The sequence below is a fragment of the Scatophagus argus genome, chromosome 2 (genome assembly GCF_020382885.2).
Source record: "Scatophagus argus isolate fScaArg1 chromosome 2, fScaArg1.pri, whole genome shotgun sequence".
Lineage (NCBI taxonomy): Eukaryota > Metazoa > Chordata > Actinopteri > Scatophagidae > Scatophagus > Scatophagus argus.
The window spans coordinates 4,356,660-4,379,821 of NC_058494.1; the positions used below are offsets into that span (position 1 = coordinate 4,356,660).

A 23,162-nucleotide genomic window follows, 5' to 3' on the forward strand; every position below is an offset into this window, starting at 1 on the left:
CCTGCTCTAAATTTACTGCAATTAATACTGTTTAGTCATAATCTGATTTAATTCTGTTCTGTACAGCTACTACCATTATTATTGTTACTAATATTGTTATCAAAATCACCTTCTCTCACACCCCACCCCCTCTCCCTCTCTCCCGCTCTCTCTCTCTCTGTCTCTCTCTCTCTCCTGCTCTCTCCCTCTCTCTCTCTCTCTCTCTCTCTCAACCCAACCGGTCAAGGCAGATGGCCGCCCATCTTGAGCCGGGGTCTGCTCCGTGGTTTCTGCCTTCTAAAAGGCAGTTTTTCCTCACCACTGTCACCAAGTGCTTGCTCAAGGGGGAATGTTGGGCTCTCTCTATTTATAGTTTAATTAAAGAGTTTGGTCTAGACCTGCTCTAATTGGAAAGTGTCATGAGATAACTTTTGTTGTGAATTGGCGCTATATAAATAAACTAAATTGAAATTGAATTGAATTGTATGCGTGAAAGTGTCCTCGTGCGACCTAATGTCGGTAAGGCATGTATGTCAAGAAGGTAACAGGTTGTTGTATATGGATAAATGATTGTATCCCCTCCTCTGTTGGAAGACCCTGGCATCTTATGTGAATGGCATCTTTTGCCAGTTGTCCAACATCTAATGGTCATTGACCAATATGAATCTGGAGCTAGGAGACAACTAGCTTAGCTTAGCATGCAGAGTGAAAGAAGGAAAGAAACCGGAAGAAAACCAGAAGAGTGGTGTTATTTACCTCACCTTCATACATCAAAATATCAAATGGAGATTGGTCAGTCTCTGATTGGCTGGCTCTACCGTTGGTGGGGGCAGGGGTCAACTCAGTCTTCTCCCTGTTCTTCAAATTCCTTGAATTTTGTTGTCCCTGTCCCTGTCGCTGGTAGGGTCAGGATTTGACTTGCTAGGGACATCAAGCAGAAAAGCAGCTTCTTCCTCATGTTCTTGAGATTCCTTGAGTTTTGTCGTTCCTGATATTGGTACTATGTCGTCGGTAGGGGCAGGGTTTGACTCGCTAAGGCTGTCTTGATCATACATCTTTCTTCTCTTAAAGCAACCCAACTTATGAGAGACAGAAGAAAAATCATTAGCCACAGAACTCATTTTACAGCCTTTACTTATTTATTTATTTTTTTCTAGTTTAAATTCAGTTACTAACTCCCCCCGTATTGAATTAAAAGTAACTGAAGAGAGAATTTTGTCTTTAAATGGTGTTTTATATAGCAGCATTATAGTTTGGAATTAAATGCTTCAGTGTGAAAACTGGCTCTCACCTTTACCATGATGATTACTATTATAATCAGAAGCAATAATCCCAGTCCAGACCCAGTTAAAATGATCAGCAGGTGATTGGGAGGTATTATAAACTCAACTTGAACTTCAGCCTGTTGGGAAAGAAAATCAAAGTATATGGAACTTTAGCTGATTGGAATGATGATTTGAAATATCATGTAAATAAAATATTTTTTGTATGTTCTTATGTAGACTGGATATACCCCTTTCATTACTGAATCATGGCCTTTCTGCAAGCCACTTTCAGAAGACTTCTCTTTGCTCTGTAGTTAATAAATGTGATAAATTAGGTATAATGAAAAGCATTAAACACAGTATTGTTGAAATGGCATAAATGTGGTCAATCTTCAACATACCTCCTGTTTATGAGAATCCAGCACATATCGCTTGTTGTCATAACTAACATCCAAGAAGCTTTTAAATTTAATCTGTACATCATCTCCAGTATATCGTTTAAGAAAGGTAACATTCTGTAAAGCAAGAACATGTCAATTAATGATATATTCACCACTTTTAGTGGTGTATGTAGTGTGTGTCTATCTTTGTGTGTGCATTTCTTATACTTCTTGGAGCTGTTTGAGATCCCTGAATTGTACGTCTCCTGACAGTTTGAACTCAACGGTTGATTCTTTGTCCAGGATGAAGCTGTCACACATTATGATTTTGCAGTGTTTTTCTGGTGAGCAATACTGCAACACAGGAACAGTTCATTTTATCAAAAGGTTCTTTTAAAGCGTTTTCATGACATGGTCATTTAGAATATTCTGATACTAAAGATGTGTTACTTACCTCAGTTGTCATGTCAGAAATGCGTGAGCACTGAGTTTTGTTCTTGAAAAAGAGAAAGTAATTAGTCAGAACTGAAGATTTGTAATTCTATTCACAAGTAAGTTTATGGTGTTATGGCAGTGGCCAAGTTACCTCCTTGACAAAGACTTGATAGTTGTTCATTTCAAAGCTATGTTCCAAATTAGTTGGGAAGAGCAGGGACACATTGACAGGAAAAGGCTTCCATCCAAGATTATCTATCTGCAAATAGTGAGAGACAGTGTGTCTGTATTTGTGCATTTTGGAAAATAATCCTTTTTTGCTGAGAATTAGAGGAGAACATTGATGTCACTTCATGTATGTGTGGTAAATATGAAGTAGCCAGTTAGTTCAGCAACTGCTTGTTTGTTAATATGTATTAGTCTAAGTGGCCTCGTCTGACCTAATGTCAGTAAGTAATGTATGTCTGTGTATTTGTATGCATTTGATAACCTGTGAATTAGACTCAACAATCAGCTATGTTTCTTCAGAATCGTTGATGCCCAGAAATAACATGGTAAGATAGTATGAGAATAAGAAAATAGAGGCAGAAGGCAGGGTCTCTGCAGATACAGACACAGCCACACTTCTGCAGGGTCATAGGTCAGGTTTGAGAGGCATTATTTTACAAGTCTATACATTTTTTACTTCCTGCACCGTTAAACGTTGCTATTGGACTGGATATTAGCATGTTGCATAATAATATATTACCTCACCTGATATATATTAACCATTTGTTTAGGTGCAGTATCCTCTGTTGAGAAGTTCAGGTAGGTGATTGTGTCGTCTCTCCTGAAAAGAATACAGTACAATATGTAAAATATGCAGGCAGCTGCAGGATGATTGTTACTTACTAGGCACATATATGAACAACAGTCACAAAACACTATTTTATGTTAATAGTGCCACTTACACTGTTACGGCCATTTTAATTTCAAATTGTACTGGGATGGTCTTGGTCAGGGAATTAGTCGCACTGGAGTTTGCGTTATCACTGAGGATGCAAAAAGCATTTCTTGTGAATATTAAACATAACATATGTAACAATGAAAAATATATTTTAATCATACATGGCTTTGTTCTGTGTATTGGACTGTGTGAGAAGGTACCTTTTTCCTGCAATGGTTACTGAAACTGAATCATTCCACTTTGAGTCAGTGATGATGTGAAAGGACGTTTTAAATGTTGCCTTCACAGAGAAAAAGAGAATGAAGTCAGTTTTCATTTGACAGAAGTTCCCAAAATTACAGGCAGTTGATCACAGTTATGAAAGTTCACTTCTGTCTGCTGTGGGGGTGCACTATGACTCACAGATGATTTGCTGCGATACAAAGGAAGGTTGACACCACATACAGTCTTGTCCAAGTCTTCTTGATCATAACACTTATGGAGCGTTGGTCTTGTTGCCTGTTTTAAGAGAAAAAAAAAAAAGTACAAACAGATGTAAACCGTGACTCTCAGAAAATAAAAGCTCTTCATTTGAATTCAATGCTGTGGTGCTGTGAATATGAACATACTTTGATACATTTTTGATATGATCAAGTTTAAGTTGTGAGACAGTTTAAAAATAAAGATTTAAAACAGTTCTCAGTTTTGATATAGTAATTAAAAACACCCACATCTCTTGCTTGGGTTTCAGATACACGCTAGACTTTCCGTTCTATTTCCTCTACCCTTTTGTAGGCACAGATTTGCCATCAGCAGAGGTTAATGTGTCATTGTTTTTCTGAGAAATGTTATACATTATTTCTGCAGATCTGTTGGCTGCTCTTTCATGCTGTGAATATCTTGTCACACCTCAGAGCTGCTCTGCTGGATGCAGATCATTGCAGATGCACATAATTGTAAACTGAGCTCACCGTCATATTTGTTTAACCAGCTTGAGATGACACGTACTGTTGGAGCTGCAAAAGGCTTTATACAAACGATTTGTTTCACACATGCAATAGTGACTTGCAAACGGACTTTTATGTGGTTTGCCCCTTTAAGAAAAAGGTATACTACTGCATACTGTATATAATAAAGTAGACACTGAGTTGGACTTGATATAGATAAATTTTAAGTCACCTCTGCAAGAATCATTCTAGAGAAGGAAAGGCCTGGAGGATATTGCATTAAGAGGCTGGTGTTGTACGAGTCGTCACCATCATTGGACAGTTTTACAGTCAGGTTGAAGTAGTTATCTTCTGCCACCAATAATGTTGCAGACCTAAAAGAAAAAGAGGACTTCTAACATTTGGTCATATGAAGATATTACAGCTGGGGTAATGAATTTGTCAGATATACATACATGAAGTTGAAATCCACCTTTAGGTCAGCAACACAGGTGTCATTTTCTCTACACTGCCTTTCAAAGGGAATCTGTTAAAAAAAACAAACAAAATAACAAAACAAAAAAACAGTCATGTTCGTGTCATGCAGAACATGCCAGAAAAAAAAAACATAGCATTCCTTTGTAGGAGACTAACAACATAGGTTTCTTCACCAGACTAGTTCAAATATGCAGAACAGTCACTGAAGTATGGTACAGACATTTATTCATGCCATCTGGTGAATTATAATGATGATTTCCCGCCTTTTCAACTCCTGTTATCATCCAATCCAAATTTCTGCAATACCTTTAGGACTAAAAAATGTAAAGCCAACAACATTTCCATCCACCTCAGCTTCACTTTGTGTTTAATGCTCAGTAGCAGCTATTAGCATGTTAACACATACACATGCTAACCTAAAACTGTGAACATGCATGGTAAACATTATACCTGCTAAACATCATGTCAACATGTTAGCCTTGTATGCTAACATACTGACATTTAAAGATAAACTACTAGCCTGTACATGCAGATAACAAGTACTGCTTGTGTAGCCAAAGCCTGATACCTTATTCAAATGGATCTTTATTTGTGACTGTATTTGAAGATCTGTATATTCATAAGGAATAAATCCCTTCATAGTATGTTGACAAAAAAATGTCCCTGTTTCAGCTTGTTCAGATCTTTGGCAACAAATATATCTGAAAGGCAGTCATTGCTATTTGTGTCAAAGGTAAATTCCCACTTTGAAAGAGCAAGCACAAAAGAGAAATGAACAAGTCATTATCAGGTCCTTAACAGAGTTGCATTTCCCATAGTGCATGGAATGCTGATTCTTTTTTAAAATCTAAACACAAATATCCAAAAAAAATTGAAATGGGCACATGTAAAGAAAAACAAGTAAGGATACAAATGTAACTTTAACATGTAACTGCCTGCCACCATCTGCTTTACATAGCCTACCTCAGTGACAGCCTGCTGTTTGCTGTCCACATTCAGGATGGCACCTGTGCTCTCATTGTCCGCTTGGAAAAAGTTTAGTTTGATGCTGACGGGTGTTAATGTGTCTTTCACACACTTCTACAAAACAAAAAATAGGAGTAATTGGTATAATGTTGATGAGATTTTCAAACAGTGAAAGAAACAAAAAGAAAGACTTTACATTTTAGAAAGTTTGGTTTCAACGTTAAGCTAAAGGGCTGAGTGCTGAAAACACAACTGTTAATCATTCTAACAAAAGCTTATCTTTGTACAGATAGTTAAAGAGTATGAATATTATTAATTAATCTCCTTACTGGCATGTAGACTGAGTACTTGAAGCAGGTGTTCCCATTCTTTAGTTCACAGGTATGGATAAAAGTCCTAGCTTTCCTGTCTGTTTGACTGAAGAAACCTCGATATGTTTGTCTCATCGGATCCACATTGAGCATGTACGAAATGTTCAGTCTCGATAGCAGTGCATCTGAAAAAGGATTACAGTAGGATTTAAATAACACCTTGATAGAGTGTGTAGCATCTGAAGCAATGAAGCGCATTGCTGGATTGGGTCTTTACCTGCTTTGCTCTTTGTTGTTTCTACCATTTCAAAGCAGGTTGTTAAGTTAACCATTGGTAAATTTGTATCTGTGTTGCCCAGGCAGTCAATTGGATCAGTGCTTATCTCCTTCGGTTGAAAAGACAGATGAGCAGTGACAGTAAACACAGGCCTGGACCTGAAAGACATTCATCAAAATGATTACAATCAACTTTGTGCATGTTACAGGATGATTGTAAACTAATGCACGTAGGATAGGTAAACAAGACACCAGATGATTCCACTTTCCTCCTCCCTCTTCCACTCCGCTGCTGCAAAGCTAAAGATGAATTTGTATGAGTGGGATGTAGGAGAGATGACTGACTCTTCATTCAGTCATCAGTAATAGTAGTCTTTCTTACACCTTACTTGTCTCTGGTGGTTTTCAAATTATGGAAAATATGGAAACTGTTCAACAAATATCAAATTAGACATATATTTTGAAATCAGTTAATGAAATATATTGGTCAGAAAATGTGTTTATTTTACGATTTACATTGCTGATGAGATTCAGGTGCTGAGTCACTTCATGTAGACACTGATCGTGTACCATAGACAGCACACCATGAATTTACTGGTATGGTAGATGTGTTCCACTGTTGTTGGAAAACTGGGCATTGAGATGGAGTCTGATTTTGAGAGGCCTAGGGTTAGCAATTGTAGGCTACATAATTTGTGTGCATGGCATCCATACCTCAAGACAACAACTTTGCCCTGTGATCCGACCACAAGATCCGGGAGTCCGTCCTCTCCGAGATCAATGTTCCCATCAATGGCCTGTCCAAAGAATCTCAACCCAGATGTTATTTTCTGTCCCATGATTCTCTAGAATAATAGAGATTTAACAGTTGAGAGAGTGCATGTTTTCTCGAGGTGCGACAGATAAAAGTTTCTGAAGGTAAATACCAAAAATTATTGGAAAAATATCCTGATGATAATCATGTACATTAAGTCATGTTATTGGGCTTTATGTTCAACCACATCAGTCAATAGTGGATTAGGGGGTTATGAAGTGGGTCATTACACTTCTTGGTCAACCTCTTAACCTCTAAACCACAGGATGTCTTAATGCACTAACAAGTGCCGTGGAAACAGCAACAGCACTGATCCAATCTGTTGCTGTTTTTGCAATGAGATGGCCAACTATCTTTTTCTCAGTTCTGATATAGTAATTAAAAACACCCACATCTCTTGCTTGGGTTTCAGATACACTCAAGACTTCCATTTCCTCTACCCTTTTGTAGGCACAGATTTGCCATCAGCAGAGGTTAATGTGTCATTGTTTTTCTGAGAAATGTTATACATTATTTCTGCAAATCTGTTGGCTGCTCTTTCATGCTGTGAATATCTTGTCACACCTCTCTCACACCTATCTTTTTCTAAACAAAAAAAGATCTTTCTGTGTCAGGTTTTCTTTGTGTTACCTGACTGAAAGTGCTGCGTATCCCTGTGTGTCTGTCACCAAGGAAGATGTAGACAACCCCCCTGTTATCATCCTCAAGGGGGGCTCCGACAGCAACGTCTCGAAGGCCATCTCCATTCAGATCTGCAAGACTGGATATGCTGGTACCAAATCTCCCCATGGATGTTGCAGGCACATTCAGTTCACTTTTCAATTGCATCTGTGTAAACAACAACATATGTTTATCAGTTAGGAAAATGAATGCACTAATGATCTCCCTGTAACCTTGTTAACACTGAATCTGATCCCACCTCATTAGTCAGTGTGTAGACGTATATCTGGCCTTCTCTGTTCTCCTGAGGCTGGTAAAACTGTGGAGCTCCCACCAGCAGGAAATCTGTGCTACCATCTGAGTTGACATCTACTGAGCAAAGCTCTGCACCAAAGTAGGAACCAATCTGAAAAGGGGATTTATATCATTCAAGTTAAATTTGCGAGAGTGCAAGCAGTTCTCTGGTTTCCTGTCTGAACCACTGAAATACAGGTGCAACATGCAACATGGCAGAGAGACCGACTTGATTTTTTTCAAGGCAAAAGTACAATCAGGGCACAGAGTTTGTTTCAAAAAGCAGGTTAAATTAGTTTATCTGAGTAAATGCAAAGTAAATCCTTCTACAGCAGATGTAAATGTGAGGGGTTTGTATGTTTTGATACACAAAGTTACCAAAGATGAAAATAAGCGTGCCTCTCAGACAGATTCAAAATTCAAATACAAACTAACTTCATCAAAATGCTGATTTAGGAAAAGAAGGCCTTCACTAAATTTGCAATAGCAGATTGGGGTACAAGAGAGTTACTAACCCCGGGGCCATGAACTCTTTGGCCTGCTGTCCAGTTCTTGCCATCACGTTTGAAAAGTACAACCTGTCCTTCATGTTCAAATCTTGGTGCACCCACGAAGTATAGTGTAGTGTTATGCTTCTCTCCAACAGCAGTAGAATATCCTGCAACAGTTTCAGTCACATCTGATAAATGTTCACTTGCATCAAAGAAGTTACAGTACAGTGAAGAAATGTTCATTGCATAGTTTTTTATGGAACCTAATGCTATTATGTCTGTCTTGTGTCCTTAGTTGTAGTTATGTTGATTCAGGTTATGATCGTATCCTATCTATTGGCTACATTTATGACACAAAGCTAACTTAAACCCATCATTGAGGATAGAAATAATTTACTTAGGCATATATTTTTTTGCCAAACATCACATATAGCAAAATAAAACATTAATATCCTGAGCCAAATAAGGCAGATAATCTGAAATCACCAAATATCTTTATGTTAAATACCCATGTAGGAGTCCATCTGCATTTGTGGATCTTCAATTTGTGTTAGTTTTCCTTCACGAAGCTCTTGGAGAGAGCCACGCCAGCTGTTTGACCCCACTGAACCCAAAATCAAGGTATCCTGTTGACAGATACATGGAGGTTTGATCAGACCAGAGAGGAATGGAGCCAATAGTTTAACACATTTAAGTGGGGTGGAGTTAGGCAGGCGGGATGGGTGGTGTGTGGGTGGGCTGGGTACTATGTAATCTTCATGGTGTGATTTTATATGGAACTTTGTGTTATTAAAAACATTTGTGGTCATTATCAGTTTTCATTTATTTTTTTTTGTTGCCTGATACTGTAACAAATTTACAAATGCACCTTGATGTGTTTTAATGTAAAACTCCATTGACACCACACTGATAGGTCAAATGTTGGTGCTAAAATTTAAGTAGAAGTAAGACAAATTTTTTGCCTAAACTTATCATTGTGAAGACGAAACAGTGATTGCACAATGTAAAAATGACACCACCAACATTTAGATTCATTCACTATAAGCCTGACTTTCTCTATGCTACGCTTCCTGCCACTGGCACCATCGGAAAAATTAAGCTTTGATTTATGGCGCAAAGGGAAGCATGTCTGCAGAAACACAATTTTTCTTCCCTGCTTTCCCTAGGTAACAATGACAATATCTGTGCATTACTGAACCCAGTTTAAAACAAGAGTCAATGGACAAGCATTCACTCAACAGAGAGCTGCTTGTCGTAGTCTGTTACTCCATCAGTACGTGTTATCCAGCAGGGTGATGTACCCCACAGCAAAAGTGAAATGTGTCCAGATTTAGTGTTTTTGAATTTACTCACCTTGGAGAAGACAGCACTGAATCCACTCTGAGACATTTCATTGGTCATGTCTCCTGCTCGAGCCACTTTTGAGCCTGAAAACAATCCGAAACACAGTAACATTTCGTGTTGCTATTGCAGGGGCACACTATGAAGATAACATTTTTGTAATATGATTTCATTATTATTATTATTATTATTGTACAAAGATGTAAAAAAAAAGAAAAACGGATATCACCTTCCATTTTAAAGATCTTGTTTTGAAAGCTTTGCAGTACTCCTGCGAGTCCATCATAGTTCTCAATTTTGAAGGCATTTTTGTCCTTTGGTCTCGAAGCAATGGCTCTAAACTTATCCAGATTTGCGTCTTTGACCTAAAACCAGAATACTGAAATTACTACTTCCAAGGTTGATGTAAGCAAGTAAAAAAGACAGTTTTGCATAATATTGGACTCAAAACTGGAATTAACCTATTGCACTATTGAAGGCTGATCTTTTTTATCTGAGAGGTATCCCTGTGTATTATCTGCTTTGCGGTGAACAATACAGTTTCAAGAACTGACCTCTAAGGTACATCACGTCATTCTTTTAGCTGGACCAATGAGACGGAATAATGAGAAATGTTATATCAAATTACAACTTACCCCAATGACAAAGCGAACTATGCTTTTGTCATCGTATTTGTCAATAATGTGATCATTGTCAGAATCACTAGGATCTCCATCTGTTATTAGTACCAGGACTTTAGTTGCATCAGGAGAGGCACCCGCAGCTGGGTTTTCCAAGATTTCTTCTCTGAAATAAATGTAATAAAAGAATAAACAAAATTTTACTGATACAACATGAAATGAACATTACTTTTACAAATAAGATGCTCATAATCTTACAGCTGTACTTTGGTTACTTTAATTTTTTTATTCAGTTGTTCAAGAGTTTGAGAATTGTTTGTTTAATGTAACTGGACTTACAACACAAATTTGAGTGCTCTGTGTGTGTTGGTAAGACTTTTCATATGACGTTCATTCTTTAGTTTTTCAAGAGCAGTACCAGCTTGATAGTCCTTGAAGTCAAAAACTTTCCTGCAATCAATGGAGAACTGAACTGCAGCAAACTGAAAAGAAAACAGACCACATAATACAGAAGTCATATAACATTATGTAGATATAATTTACCAAGTAAAAGGTATGAATGCTTTAATGTTGCAGTAGTGCACCTTGATTGATGTGCTTGTAAGGTTCTTCATTATATCCTTTATGAAATATTTATTTTTATTGAACTCTGCTTCGGTCATACTCCCTGATCCATCAAAAAGGAAGACAAGGTCCACCGTCTTTTTTGTGCATTCTGAAGAAATACAAAAAGTGAAAGGTTACAAATAATGTTTAGTCAGGGCAAAAACATTGAAAATATTTACTGAAATAAGGACAAGAAGTTATAACCACTGAGTTAGAAAGGTTTACATCCTCTAAATGAGTTTTACCTTGGAAAGCAGGTGTCAAAACAGAGGTTTCATCAAGGTTATCTGTCATGTTGTAACACACACTGTTCAGATAGGAATTCTCGTTGCATTTATGGGCTACATTTGGACTGCAAACCTAGATCAGAACATAAGAGGTGAAAGAAATTGATTGATTGATGATATTGACTTGTTTTGTTCAGAACTCTGAAGAAATGTCACAGATACAGTGGATTATAAATTGTGCCTTTATAATATAACTTTTTCATACAGTGATTTGGGAACGTTTGGAGTCCCGAGCTATTGAGAGTCCAAGATGTTTGACTGCTATTGTTGTGTTTCTGAGAGAAATTCCTGCAAGAGAAGCATTTGACATTATGATATGTTTCCATTGTATATTTCATTTCTGGAAATTATACCTTTTTGGTTATGAATAATGGCATTCACTGTGTAGTAGTAAAACTCTTATATACCTCCAGGTTTGAAGCACTTATGCTCTTTGTCTAGGCCACGTGTGCATATTGCCCCAGATCCATTTGACTGCAGAGGTGCAGTAACAATTATCCTGTGGATGAGGTCAACAGCTGTGATAACAGCTCAACCATATCAGTGGGTAGATTGACAGGAGCAACACAGTTTTAAATAACAGTTACACTATATAGACAAAAGTATTTGGACAGTGGTTGGTTTTCAGGGGTTGGGGTCGCCACCTTACTTCCAGTGAAGTGTAATCTTGATGTTTCAGCATAGCAAGACATTTTGCACAATGCTATGCTTCCAACTTTGTGGCAACAGTTTGGGGAAGGCCATTTTCCATTCCAGCATGACAGAAATACTACAAATCCTTGGGAAAGGTCTTCCCAGAAGAGTGGAAACTATTATGGCTGTAAAGTTGTCTATTTATCTTGTCTTGTCTCATCTTCCTCTGCTTATCCAAATCCAGGTTGCAGGGGCAGCAGCCTCAGCAGGAAAGACCGGGCTGTCCTATCCCCAGCCACTTCCACCAACTCATCCAGGGGGATACCAAAGCATTCCCAGGCCAGACAAGAGACATAATCCCTCAATCGTGTCCTGGGTCTGCCCCAGGTTCTCCACTCGAATGGACATGCCTGAAAAAACTCCCAAGGGAGATGTCCAGGAGGCATCCTACCCAGGTGCCCAAACCACCTCAACTGGCTCCTCTCAATGTGAAGGAGCAGTGGTTCGACTCTGAGCCCCTCCTGGATGTCTGAGCTCCTCAACCTATCTTTAAGGCTGAGCCTGGCCACCCTGTGAAGGAGACTCATTTCAGCTGCTTGTATCTTGTTCTTTTGGTCACTACCCACAGATCATGACCACAGATGAGGATTAGAACGTAGATTGACCAATAAATTGAGAGTTAAGCCTTAGGGCTCAACTCTCTCTTCACCATGACAGACCAGTACAGCACATCACAGCGAACGCTGCTCAAACCTACCTTTCAATCTCTCGCTCCATTTTACCCTCACTCATGAACAACACCCTGAGATACTTAAACTCCTCCACTAGGGGCAGCAACTTTCCTCCAACCTCCTTTACCCTGCAATGCCCTGTTGGACTCCTTCTTCAGCTTGATGGCACCTTTCACCCCCGGTGTCCACCAGCAGGTTCAAGGACTGCTGCCGTGACCAGCACCGGAGACCTTCTGATCGCAGCTGCAAACAGCCGGAACATTGCCAATTCGCACTCCATGTCCCTTACCACCGCAGGACACAGTTGAAGCTCTGCCTTAAGTAGGAGTTGAAGACCATTCTGACTAGGTCCTGGTTTAGGTCTGCTAGCTCCGTCCAGCTTCTTCCCCCACCACCTGATCCAACTTACCACCAGGTGGTGAACAGTTGACAATTTTCACCCGAGTGTCCAGAACGTACAGCTGCAGATCCACTGATACTACTACAAAGTCGATCATCGACCTGCGACCTAGGCCAGGTGCACTTGTGGACACCCTTATGTTCAAACATGGTGTTAGTTATGGACAAACTGTGACTAGCACAGAATTTCAATAACTGAACACCACTCGGGTTCAGATCAGGAAGGCCGTTCCTTCAGTAGAACAACGGAATCTCCCTGGTAGGGGCATCTTCCAGCACCTGTCCCAGGGACTCCAAAAAGGGTGGATACTCTGAACTGTCATTTGGTGTATAAGTACAAACAACAGTCATGACCCATTCCCCGACCCGAAGGTGCAGGGAAGCAACCATTTTGTTCACTGAGGTAAACCCCAACATACAGTCAGAGAGCCGTGGGACTATAAGTAAGCCCACTCCTGCCCTCCGCCTCTCATCCAAGGCAACTAAAGAGAAGAGTCCAACCCCTCTCAAGGTGACTGGTTCCAGAGCCCAAGCCGTGCGTAACGCAACTATATCTAGCCGGTATCTCTCAATCTCTTGCACAAGCTCAGGCTACTTCCCCACCAGTGAGGTGACATTCCATGTCCCAACAGCTAGCCTGACTAGCTCGAGCCCTCGATTAAAGGTAAAATCACAAAGAAATGTACCAGGGGTACCTGGAGCCAGGCCTGGGGAGGGGGTCCATTGGCAAGCGCCTGGTGGTCAAGCCTTTGCCAATGGGGCCCGGCCAGGCCTAGCCCAAAACAAAGACATGAACAGACCCATGTCTGGGCCCACCACCTGCAGGAGGAGTCAAGGGGTCCGATGCAGTGTGGATCAGGTGGCAGACAAAGGTGGAGGCCTTGGCTGTCTATTTATGTAGAATGCAATGTCATTAAAGTCCCTGTTGGTGTAATGGTCAGGTGGCCCATTACTTTTGTCAATACAGTGTAGTTATTTTGTTGTTTGCTGTGAGTGTATTGGAGTGATAGCACAGGAAGATTATAGACAAGATGCAATGTAATTCAAAGTGATAAACCACAAAGTGTTACTGCTAAAGTCAACAGTTGTTATCTTTTATTTCCTTTTGCAGTTACATGCAAAAGGAAACTATGCAGAAATTATGAAAATTATAGGAATTGAGAAACAACAACCACCAAGCTACAAATGCAGACTTACCCTTTGTTTGTGCCCGATATGAACGGAAGCACTTTATATCCAAAAAAATCTTTTTGTTCACCATTATAGATATCAGGATTTGTCATATCAATGGTGAAAGCCAGTGAGTCAGGGATGGCTGAAATTTGTGAGGAAAAAAAAAGATTATTAAGCATGCATTGATTTGATATATTGTTGAAGTCTGCACAACTCTTCAAATCTTCACATTAAGAATATACTATTAGAAGTGCAAATAATTCTTTCATAGTCCAAATGAAAGCAAGGAGGTGTGTGTATGAAGAAACAAACATTGCAAAATGACTGTACATGAAGACTCCACCAGTTCAGCTTTGCTCATCAACTTAGCATTGCACTCAGACTATAACATTGTTGGACGTGCTCGTTCAGCAACTCAGCGACTCTTACTCCCACGATGCACCACAGAGCGACACAGGAAATCATTCCTGCCTGTCGCCATCAAACTGCTAAACTCAGCACTGTGATGGACACATTTTATATATACAATGTATATATTGTTTTTATACATGTACATACCTGTGTTTTTAAATTTTTTTTAAATTTGAACACATGTAAATACCTGTACTTTTAGATTTTAGATTTATACTTATCTTGTTTTGTTTATCTTATTTTTATACCTTTCACTTTTCTTTCTTGGTCGGGAAAACTGCAAGTGCAATGTCTGTACGAAAAACAATTTCCCTTCGGGGATAAATAAAGGAATTCTGATTCTGATTCTGATTCTGATGCAGGGTACAGTATAGATAAAAGGTTGATCATGCATCTGAATAGCTCCAGAAAACTCACTTCTCTCTAACTTGAAACCACCAGATATTGTCATTTTCAAACTTGTAGTCTTCAGCCCGAAGTTACATCTAGTGACATCACCTGAGACGATTCATCAGACTTCATGCAGCTTCCTTCAGAGCCACAAAAGACTAAAATGTTTTTTATACAGTGGTACACATCTCCTTCAAGATCAAGACAGAAAAAATTCCTTTCTTTTCTAATTGTTCTTCCATTGCTCCTGATTTTACTTCTGTTCCTACTTCAACTCCTCTAAAATCAAAATTTGGTCAGCACCTGAATATTCCATTGTGTATGACATTTTGTGTGTTCTGTACTTGTGTTTATGTGACATATGTGCTGTGAAGGAAATTAAAGGTTTTTTTCATTTGCATTGTGTTTTATCTGTTTACTTATGCTTGCTTCAATTCACGCTGATCAGTTGCACATTTGGCTTGCATATTTACTGTGAGGTCTTGTCTTGGTTTTATGTCTCGTCACTTCCTGTTTTATTTTGAAAAGTAACTCCTCTCGTTTCAGGTCACTTGCCCTTCCTCATGTCTCCAGTTGGATTGTCTTCCCAACCACCCAATTGTTTCAACCTGATTCCCATTATCCTCATGTGTTCAAATAGTCTGCGTTTCCCTTGTCTTGTGCCAGTGTGTTTCGTTCATCCATGTTCACACCAGCTCTTATTCAAGCCACAGCTTTTGTCTACGTACGTGCCTTGTGCCACGTTCTAATCTAGCCTCTGTTCCAGAGTGAATTTTTGTTGTAGATTTCATAGATCAGGAATTTTGCCATAGAGTAGTGTCTGTTTATGTTCTTAGGTTTTTTCTTCCTCCGATGGAGTGATTTTTAGTTCCATTTCTGTTTGTTTTCTTAGATAGATATCCTCAGCCTTGAGTGAATTTGTTCTTAGCAGTTTTTCCCTCCTGTGTTATTTTATTCCTCCTGTTGGAGAGATATTCTGTTAGACTTGATTATTGTAGTATTAGATAAATTTCATAGCCTCTTGTTCTTTTTGTCACTCTGCGTGAGGTTTACCGTAATTGGGCTGAGCTTGGAAAATAAACTGAGCTCTCTATCACCATCTCTGCGTCCGAGTCCTGCGTGAGCCTGAACCTGACACTTCACTGTTTTTTGGTTTTTTTTTTCACACTCAGGACTCTGAACAGTGTTGTTTCTAGCTGTGGTAAGCAACTATAAAGCTGTACAAACCCACTGTGCTCATCCAGTACCAAACCAAAAACATTTAGCAAGGAAAGAGTTTTCTTCATGGGTTGGTGAAGTCCAAACCAGAGATAAAAAGACAGTGAACATTTGATTTAAGTTCATCAGGAAGCTTGAGCTGATCACCAATGTTGTTCCTTTTCTGTTGGATGTGTAAAAAGGGAACTTGTCCAAACTGTTTAACAAAACAACTTTACATACTGATTTTATGTCAGTGTTGTGTTTACAACCTGTTGTGCTGCCCCCCACCAACTGATTCATGTACCAAATAACTGTCAATGCAGGACAAGGTTTCAGCATACTCAGCTCTCAACCACTGTGTATTTTTGACATTTTTTACATGCTTAAGATCAGCTCACCTAAATCACAAAACAGTTCTTCATTTATCACAAGTTTCTGGGGAGGGATGTAATTAAGTAGATTTACTCAAGTACTGTATTTTCTAGATATTCTAGTCAAATTTGCTCCACAGGGAAATATTGTACTTTTTACTTCAGTACAATTATTTCACAACTTTAGTTACTTTACAAAAGACAAAGCACATGGAAAACTTATAAAATATGTTTGGTTATACATTAAACTACCCAACAGTATATACAAGCACAGTTGATTGACATTAGCTGACTGATAATTGTGGTGATTCCAGCTACACAAATATGAGGATATTTAAATATTTAAAATGAAAAAATATGAGGATTTTTTAAAAATATTTTAATCTTTTTTATTTAGTTTGAATAATTTTGAGGTTTGGACTAAGGGTTGGACTAAACAAACATTGCCCTGGGCAATTGTGACAGTTTTCTTATATAGACGGTTTTCTCTATACATTTGATTAATGGAAGAAAATAAATCAGATAAATTTATGTACAATTTAAATGATTGTTACTTACAATCCTAAACAAAATAATTTCTTAGTCAACTACAGTAGTTCTATTCTGTTTTACATGAATGCAAGGGCAATAAAAATCTAATGAGTGCATTTTCCTGATTCTGTTTTCCTGCTTTTATACTTAAGCAACATTTTCAATCATTTTCACTTGTAACAGAATATTTTTAAACTGTTTAAAAAAAAAGCCTCAAAGTATTATATACCATTATTTCTTTGAAAACCGTTAATGTTGTCTTGACTTGAAGTTACAAACATGCATGTCATTGCATGATTGAGTCAAGTTATGCCAAGCATGAATTTGTGGTTAAATTCTCAGTTTGACTCGTCTTGAAGGATTTCCTGAACTTTTGCACACAGAGCAGTTTTTTCTCACATTAAATTGAGGGTTGAAACTTTAAAAAAAATAGAATATAATAAATAGAATGATAGAATGATAAAAGTAAAACAGTGAACATTCAAATAAAATTATAAGGTTTTAAAACTTAGGACCAAATATGCCATAATTAATTGTTTTTGTTGTTTTCTGAGAGGTTTTAGTCAAATTTTCCTGCTCATAAAGCATCTCTGCCTTCCCTTAGGTAGATTAATACTGTCTCATAGCAAAATTGTTAACATGTAGCAAAATTTTAGAACTTACCAACAGTCACCGCGTAGGTGAGCAGAAAGATGTAGCACTGCCCATGCATCTTTCTCATCACTCTTCTCTTTCCACAGTGCTAGTGGTGTTGTTTGAGACGCGTCTATGCAATACTTCCTGTGTGCTTTTCGGATGAGGGCGTTTCCGTACCAGGTGGTTGTGACACTTTTGCTCTCACAAGCAACGCTCTCAGCAAAGCATTTTTCATACTTCTCATTTTCGGGTGTAATTCCCACAACTTAACCCAGTATATACACATAATAAGAACGAACAAAGCATAATGGTGTTGATGTTGCGGGAACCACCCTGCATTCTTCCATTTTTACATTTTCAAGATGAGCTAATTTTAATTTCTCTATTATTGGTTTAAATTTGTCTATTAGAAACCTTTACCCTTTAGAGTGGACAATATTTTCAATCAAATTAACATATCTAAATAAAAATATAATAAAATTAATATATCCAGTGGTAGTAACAAAAACATGACCACTATGAGCTTTATAAAGTTAGATGCTATGGCAGAGCTTTTACATTGGATTGCATTAGACTGTGTATGTGTACCCAAGAAAGAGGCCACTAAATGCACACTAGTGGAGCATTGACCTGCTGCATCCAAACTAGACCATATAATACGTTGCATGCCAACCTATGATATTAGCTTCATTTAATTAATTTTCTTTTATTCTGTATTTGTGCAAAACGTCTTTGTTAGTTTCAGCTTGTGACTGCAGTTCCTCTATTGAAGAAAAATAAATACAGTCTAGTTTCTCTTCTCTCTTCTCCATCTTATTTCTCATTCCTGGGGCAGGCTTTTGAACCTTGAGAGAAAAGTCCACAACTGGGCAGCCCTGTGTTATGCAGCCCATGGAAATGATGTCCACATGGGGGGAGAAATACATGTCCAGGTTCTCAGGAGTCACTCCTCCACTGGCTTCTATCAGTGGAGATGGGAAGTCCTTCTTCAGTGCTCGAGCCACAACATGGAGCTCCTAGAGGTGAGAGATTGGATGGTTGATTATTTCATGTAAAAATACAGACTGAGTAGAAACCGGGCAATAAAAATGTGATACGATATTCTCTACCTGAGGTTGAAAATTGTCCAGCATAACAATATCTGCTCCCGCTTCAGCTGCCTCTCTGGCCTCTTCTGCAGAGCGGCACTCCACCTCGATCTTACTGCTGAAGCCACACACTGACCGGGCAGCTTTCAAAGCCTACAGTGTAAACATAATGCATGACCTGGCTGCCTTTGTACTTGTTCTATTTGCAGCATTAACAGGTACCAAATAAATAATAATAATAAAAAAGTAATAATATAAAATAAAAATAAAAAAAATAAAAACCTTGTCAACAACATATAAACCACGAGACCAAGTCAATATGCATAAATACATTAACAGGGAAGACTACCATCTATGACTTTTGATCTCACTTATGTTGAAAGGTCAAGTATTTTAAAAAGCTTTATGGCATTTATTATTTTGATGAAATGGTTTGATCTTAATAATATTTCATGAAAATAAAAAAATACTGGCAACTAGTTTTATTCAGTTATATATGGTGTTTCCTTGTGACTTTAATTAAGTCATCCTTGTAAAACCATGGAAGCAAAGAAAAGCCATCATAATTTCAATTTTATATGCAACTGAATATCTCAAGGAAGTTCAATCGAATGCATGCTTGACTAGGCTGGGACTAGTCTCAGCCTAGTCAAGCGAGCATGAACTGATGAAGTCTCTTGGATGAGAGGTGAAATGTCTTCAAAGACAAATAACTAAGTCCAGTTGCATTCGATTGAACTTCCTTGAGATAACCATGACCTGGATGAATGAGAATATTCACAGGCTTATGCAAATGAATGTTGATTTGTTAAATTTGAGCACTAAATTTCTGCTACTTGAATATAGTTTTGTTCTACAGTCGCTTGGACTACTTGTAAATGCCACCAAATCCATCCAGACCTGCAAATCTGACTTTGTGAAGCCTAATGTGGAAAGTTAACCTCTTGTGAATATAATTATTCGATTTTAGTTACTCATCTGAACAGTAAATGTGTACTGATAGTTTTTATTAGCTGTTCTACCAACATATTGTCTATAAGTACACAAAAACTAATGTACAAAACTACTGAACATCATATTTATAAAATGTACTGATGATATGGAGAATTGCAACCATTCATTTTCATAGATTATTTCAAAAGTGAAAAAATTAAATGTTAGAAACAGAGTGATATTTATTTTAACATATACTTTTTTATAAATTTTACATTTAAGTATTTCATTGCTTTTTTTTTGTTTATTATTAACAACATTTAACCTACTGAACACTACTTGGGGAGGTTTGTAGTGCTGTATTTTTCATTGAACTGTATGAGCATACAGTAGATACACTGCTGGATTGATGGTGCAGCTGCCCACCTGTGTGATACTTCCTGATGCCCAGATATGGTTGTCCTTCAGCATCACCATTCCACTCAGGTCTTGTCTGTGCATGGACACGCCACCAACCAGCATGGCATACTTCTCCACCAAACGAAAGCCCGGGGTTGTTTTGCGTGTGCCAGCCACCTCTCCATGCCAGCCTCTAGCTGTTGCCATCACCCGGAGTCGAGAACAGCGAGTCGCGATACCTGAGGCCCGGGCCAGGCAGTTGAGAGCTGGCCTTTCCCCAAGGAGAAGGCACCTTGCTGGGCCTCTCACCACAGCAGTCAGTGTAATGGCATCTGGACCTGTGGAGGTGAGAACATGACATTAGAGGCTTGACAACACATGGAGACTTGCAAAAATTGCCACCAGATTTATTTTAATAAGAGAGGTTAAATCAGCATTACATGATTTACGTTTTCCACAGCAATCAATACTAAGGAAGTCTATATACTTTTTGGGCAATTTCATTTTTCCTTCGGTCACATGAATGAAACTACAGCGACAATATACATACATCCATTTTTCAGCACCATAACAGAAGGGCAGACTGGGACCATATTTCACAGTTGGTCAGATACTGAACTGGTGACACTGGTCTTGAGTGTCCACCTTGAAACTGCTGATTGTATAACTCTTCTGTGCTGCTGGGTTGCACATATGTGTGAAGAAACCAAGTTTTAGAATTTATAGTTTCTTTGTAGCAAATTCCATATTTCAAGCATCATATTTCAAGCATTTATTTGATACCTAGCTTTATATGATTGCCACTGCATCATTTCTGATATGCTGCTCACATAAATGGAAGCTTACTGAGAAAGTTACACTGCCCATCATGTGTATTGTGTCATCTTCTGAAACACAGGAGGGCACATTAGAAAAATAAAACTATTAAATATAATTTCTGAACTATTTGTTGATGGAGCATATTGACAGTAAATAGTCCAGCACGTAATCCCCCATCAAACTGCAACTTGTATGTTTGGATTTTTGCATAGATTAAACAAGATTTAACATTTTAATGTGTAAGCTTTAGCACTGCTTGTACTACTTGAGGCATGTTAAAAAACTTGTCTAATAACCGTGCTGCTCATCAGCATGTGTAACTCCTACCGATCTCTGCTCCCTCCTGGTAAATCCAGTCCACTGTGCAGCCGACCTCAGTGAACACTGCTGTGAAGAAGGGGCTCCCTGCCAGGACGCTGTGTGGCGTTTTACACAGCAACTTGGCTTCAACCTCCTGTGACCCCACGCACACTCCTGCTGGGTCAAAGTTTGGTGTGTCCTCTTCCAGCCAGTTTCGGGCCAGCCGGGACAGAGTGTAAGGTGGGATCAAGTGTGCTGCTGTGTAAGAGGCTGGAGACATTATGAAACATCTGTGAATAGAGGAAACACATAATTTGTTGGACCAGTTGACATAACAGAAAGTCAATAATCAAATTAAATTGCTTTCATGATGCTTTCTTATCTCATAATTTCAGACTAACTGGGCTGTGGGTTCAAACTACATTGTTCTTCCGAAGGAGATATTACCTTGTAACAGACTTAAATAAATACAAAATAATCCATAAGCATGATTATAAAGCAAGAGCGCACAAAAAGAGAGTCAAAGAAATATCCATAGAGACTGAATTCAACAGATCAGTGAGTTTCTCAGCAGCCTACCCACACACAAGTTACTTTTTTAATGTCAAACTATAATTATGAACTAAAATAAAAACCTGAATAAATGATTGGAAAAAATACAGATACTTTTATACGTGCCGCAAGGGAACAGTTTGAATGGAATGGTTTGATCAGTATGTAAATTATGTGAATCAGCTGCATCATAAGCTACATCTATACAAAGAATTATTACAAACACATCATATGTTGTCATATGTGGAGAAGTTAGTGGCCATCTAGATTGGAACAGCAAATAGCAAAAAGCAGATGAGATATTTACTTACTACCATCAATGGTTCTCTGTTCTCTGTTGGTCACAGACTGTTGAGTTGTAGTGCTGAGTTCACAGAGCCACAAGAAAAATGCAATCTGGAATTTGACCCTGTGTCCATGTTGGAATGTTTACAAGCTATCGAGTTAGCTCTTTAACCTTAACACTGATTGTTTTAACCAAAGCTGAATCACAGGACAGAGTGTGTGTTAAGAAAGATGAACTTATGTAAATTCAAGGTCTTAAGTCATTGCAACTGAACAACATGGAGACATGCTATAGACCTACTAACCCACAGGCTACAAATGGAAAACTACAACATGTAATTCTTTTGCATTTTAAAGTTGTGATAAATTGGGTATACTGTGTAAAGTTGGTTTAATGTGTGGCACTGTGTATATAAGCTTATGCCTGACTGGTTCTTAAGATTGAGTTTACACCAGTGAGCAGGATGTTTTGGGCCTACATCTCTCATACGTTGTACCCCAAGGGTGTGGTGGCCAGCAGTCCTGTGTAAAATGCACAGAGGAAGTTATTGCATCACCAAACAAAAGCAGTACATTCAGATGACTTTCTAACCTTTACTTTATGAGACAGTGAGTCTCAACATTTGGGTCCCAACCTTGGGACAAAGTCAGTCTTTAAATCGTCTATGAAATGCAAAAACTACAAAAAAGCACAAACTATTGTCCCTTTAGGCATAAAGCTGACAAGGACGCATAAAGACATAAAGTACATAACAAACATAAAAAATAAGCAGACCAAAATGTCAAAGGAAGCACAAGAACAGGAAATGGTGTGGTTGCAGTGTGACTGCACAAATACCCAGACACTGAGCTTTTCTTTTTTTTAACTTGCTTTATTTAACAACCATATATGAAACAAACAATATTATATAAATGCTGAATAATACACAACCTGAAATTGAGGAGGAAAATAAAAACGATAAAAAAAGAACAGAAATAAATTGAAAAATAAAAATGAAATAAATAAAAAATAGAAATAAATACATGCCAGGCGTCACAAGTAAAATAGGAGAAAGAATTAACTTGAATTAAAAATATTATTAAAGTGGGAGCACACCCTCATAGTTTTAACAGCTTTCTTATTTTTAGAAGAAGACACTGATTTAAAATACAATTCCAGTTCTTCCATAAAAAACACAAAAAAAGAGGTCTGACTTTGGAAAATTTACATTTGTGGATGTAGAATTTTGCAAGAATT

At 38.3% G+C, this 23,162-nt stretch overlaps 2 protein-coding genes across 3 annotated transcripts; both read right to left on the minus strand.

The window, feature by feature from the left end:
* Nucleotides 1–338: 338 nt before the first annotated feature.
* Nucleotides 339–17,904, minus strand: zmp:0000001082 (integrin alpha-D). The gene is made up of 31 exons (XM_046402446.1): nt 17,577–17,904; nt 14,035–14,152; nt 11,482–11,573; nt 11,280–11,362; nt 11,033–11,147; nt 10,766–10,896; nt 10,521–10,663; nt 10,197–10,347; nt 9,791–9,926; nt 9,574–9,647; nt 8,729–8,846; nt 8,245–8,387; nt 7,695–7,841; nt 7,406–7,603; nt 6,676–6,806; nt 5,963–6,120; nt 5,704–5,870; nt 5,372–5,488; nt 4,387–4,457; nt 4,164–4,305; nt 3,408–3,503; nt 3,206–3,285; nt 3,010–3,090; nt 2,813–2,888; nt 2,211–2,318; nt 2,079–2,120; nt 1,853–1,978; nt 1,646–1,759; nt 1,493–1,552; nt 1,271–1,381; nt 339–1,058 (listed from the first exon to the last, which is right to left on the minus strand). The coding sequence occupies exons 1-31, from the start codon at nt 17,632–17,634 to the stop codon at nt 840–842; spliced, it is 3,606 nt and encodes a 1,201-aa protein (XP_046258402.1). The 5' UTR covers nt 17,635–17,904; the 3' UTR covers nt 339–839.
* Nucleotides 17,905–17,961: 57 nt separating this feature from the next.
* LOC124066228 (nicotinate-nucleotide pyrophosphorylase [carboxylating]-like) lies at nt 17,962–22,079 on the minus strand. Of its 2 annotated transcripts, none has more exons than XM_046402476.1 (5): nt 21,952–22,079; nt 21,116–21,378; nt 19,997–20,307; nt 18,659–18,790; nt 17,962–18,565 (listed from the first exon to the last, which is right to left on the minus strand). In XM_046402476.1, exons 2-5 carry the CDS (start codon nt 21,366–21,368, stop codon nt 18,245–18,247), a joined length of 1,017 nt encoding a protein of 338 aa, XP_046258432.1. In that variant the 5' UTR covers nt 21,369–21,378; nt 21,952–22,079; the 3' UTR covers nt 17,962–18,244. The 2 variants fall into 2 exon arrangements, with proteins under 2 accessions (XP_046258432.1, XP_046258442.1); XM_046402486.1 differs by having other exon boundaries at nt 21,955–22,016.
* Between the last annotated feature and the right edge of the window lie 1,083 nt (nt 22,080–23,162).

What these genes read in the sequence shown, in the direction of transcription:
- zmp:0000001082 (XM_046402446.1), bottom strand. Translation starts at nt 17,634, where the DNA reads ATGAGAAAGATGCATGGGCAGTGCTACATCTTTCTGCTCACCTACGCG. An exon ending in TTACAAGCACATCAATCAAG is followed by an intron (nt 10,664 to 10,765) that starts GTGCACTACTGC and finishes TTTTCTTTTCAG; the next exon opens with TTTGCTGCAGTTCAGTTCTC. An exon ending in TACGCAGCACTTTCAGTCAG is followed by an intron (nt 6,807 to 7,405) that starts GTAACACAAAGA and finishes CTATTATTCTAG; the next exon opens with AGAATCATGGGACAGAAAAT.
- LOC124066228 (XM_046402476.1), bottom strand. Translation starts at nt 21,368, where the DNA reads ATGTCTCCAGCCTCTTACACAGCAGCACACTTGATCCCACCTTACACT. An exon ending in CCAGGAGGGAGCAGAGATCG is followed by an intron (nt 20,308 to 21,115) that starts GTAGGAGTTACA and finishes TCACCTCCACAG; the next exon opens with GTCCAGATGCCATTACACTG. An exon ending in TGGACAATTTTCAACCTCAG is followed by an intron (nt 18,566 to 18,658) that starts GTAGAGAATATC and finishes TCTCACCTCTAG; the next exon opens with GAGCTCCATGTTGTGGCTCG.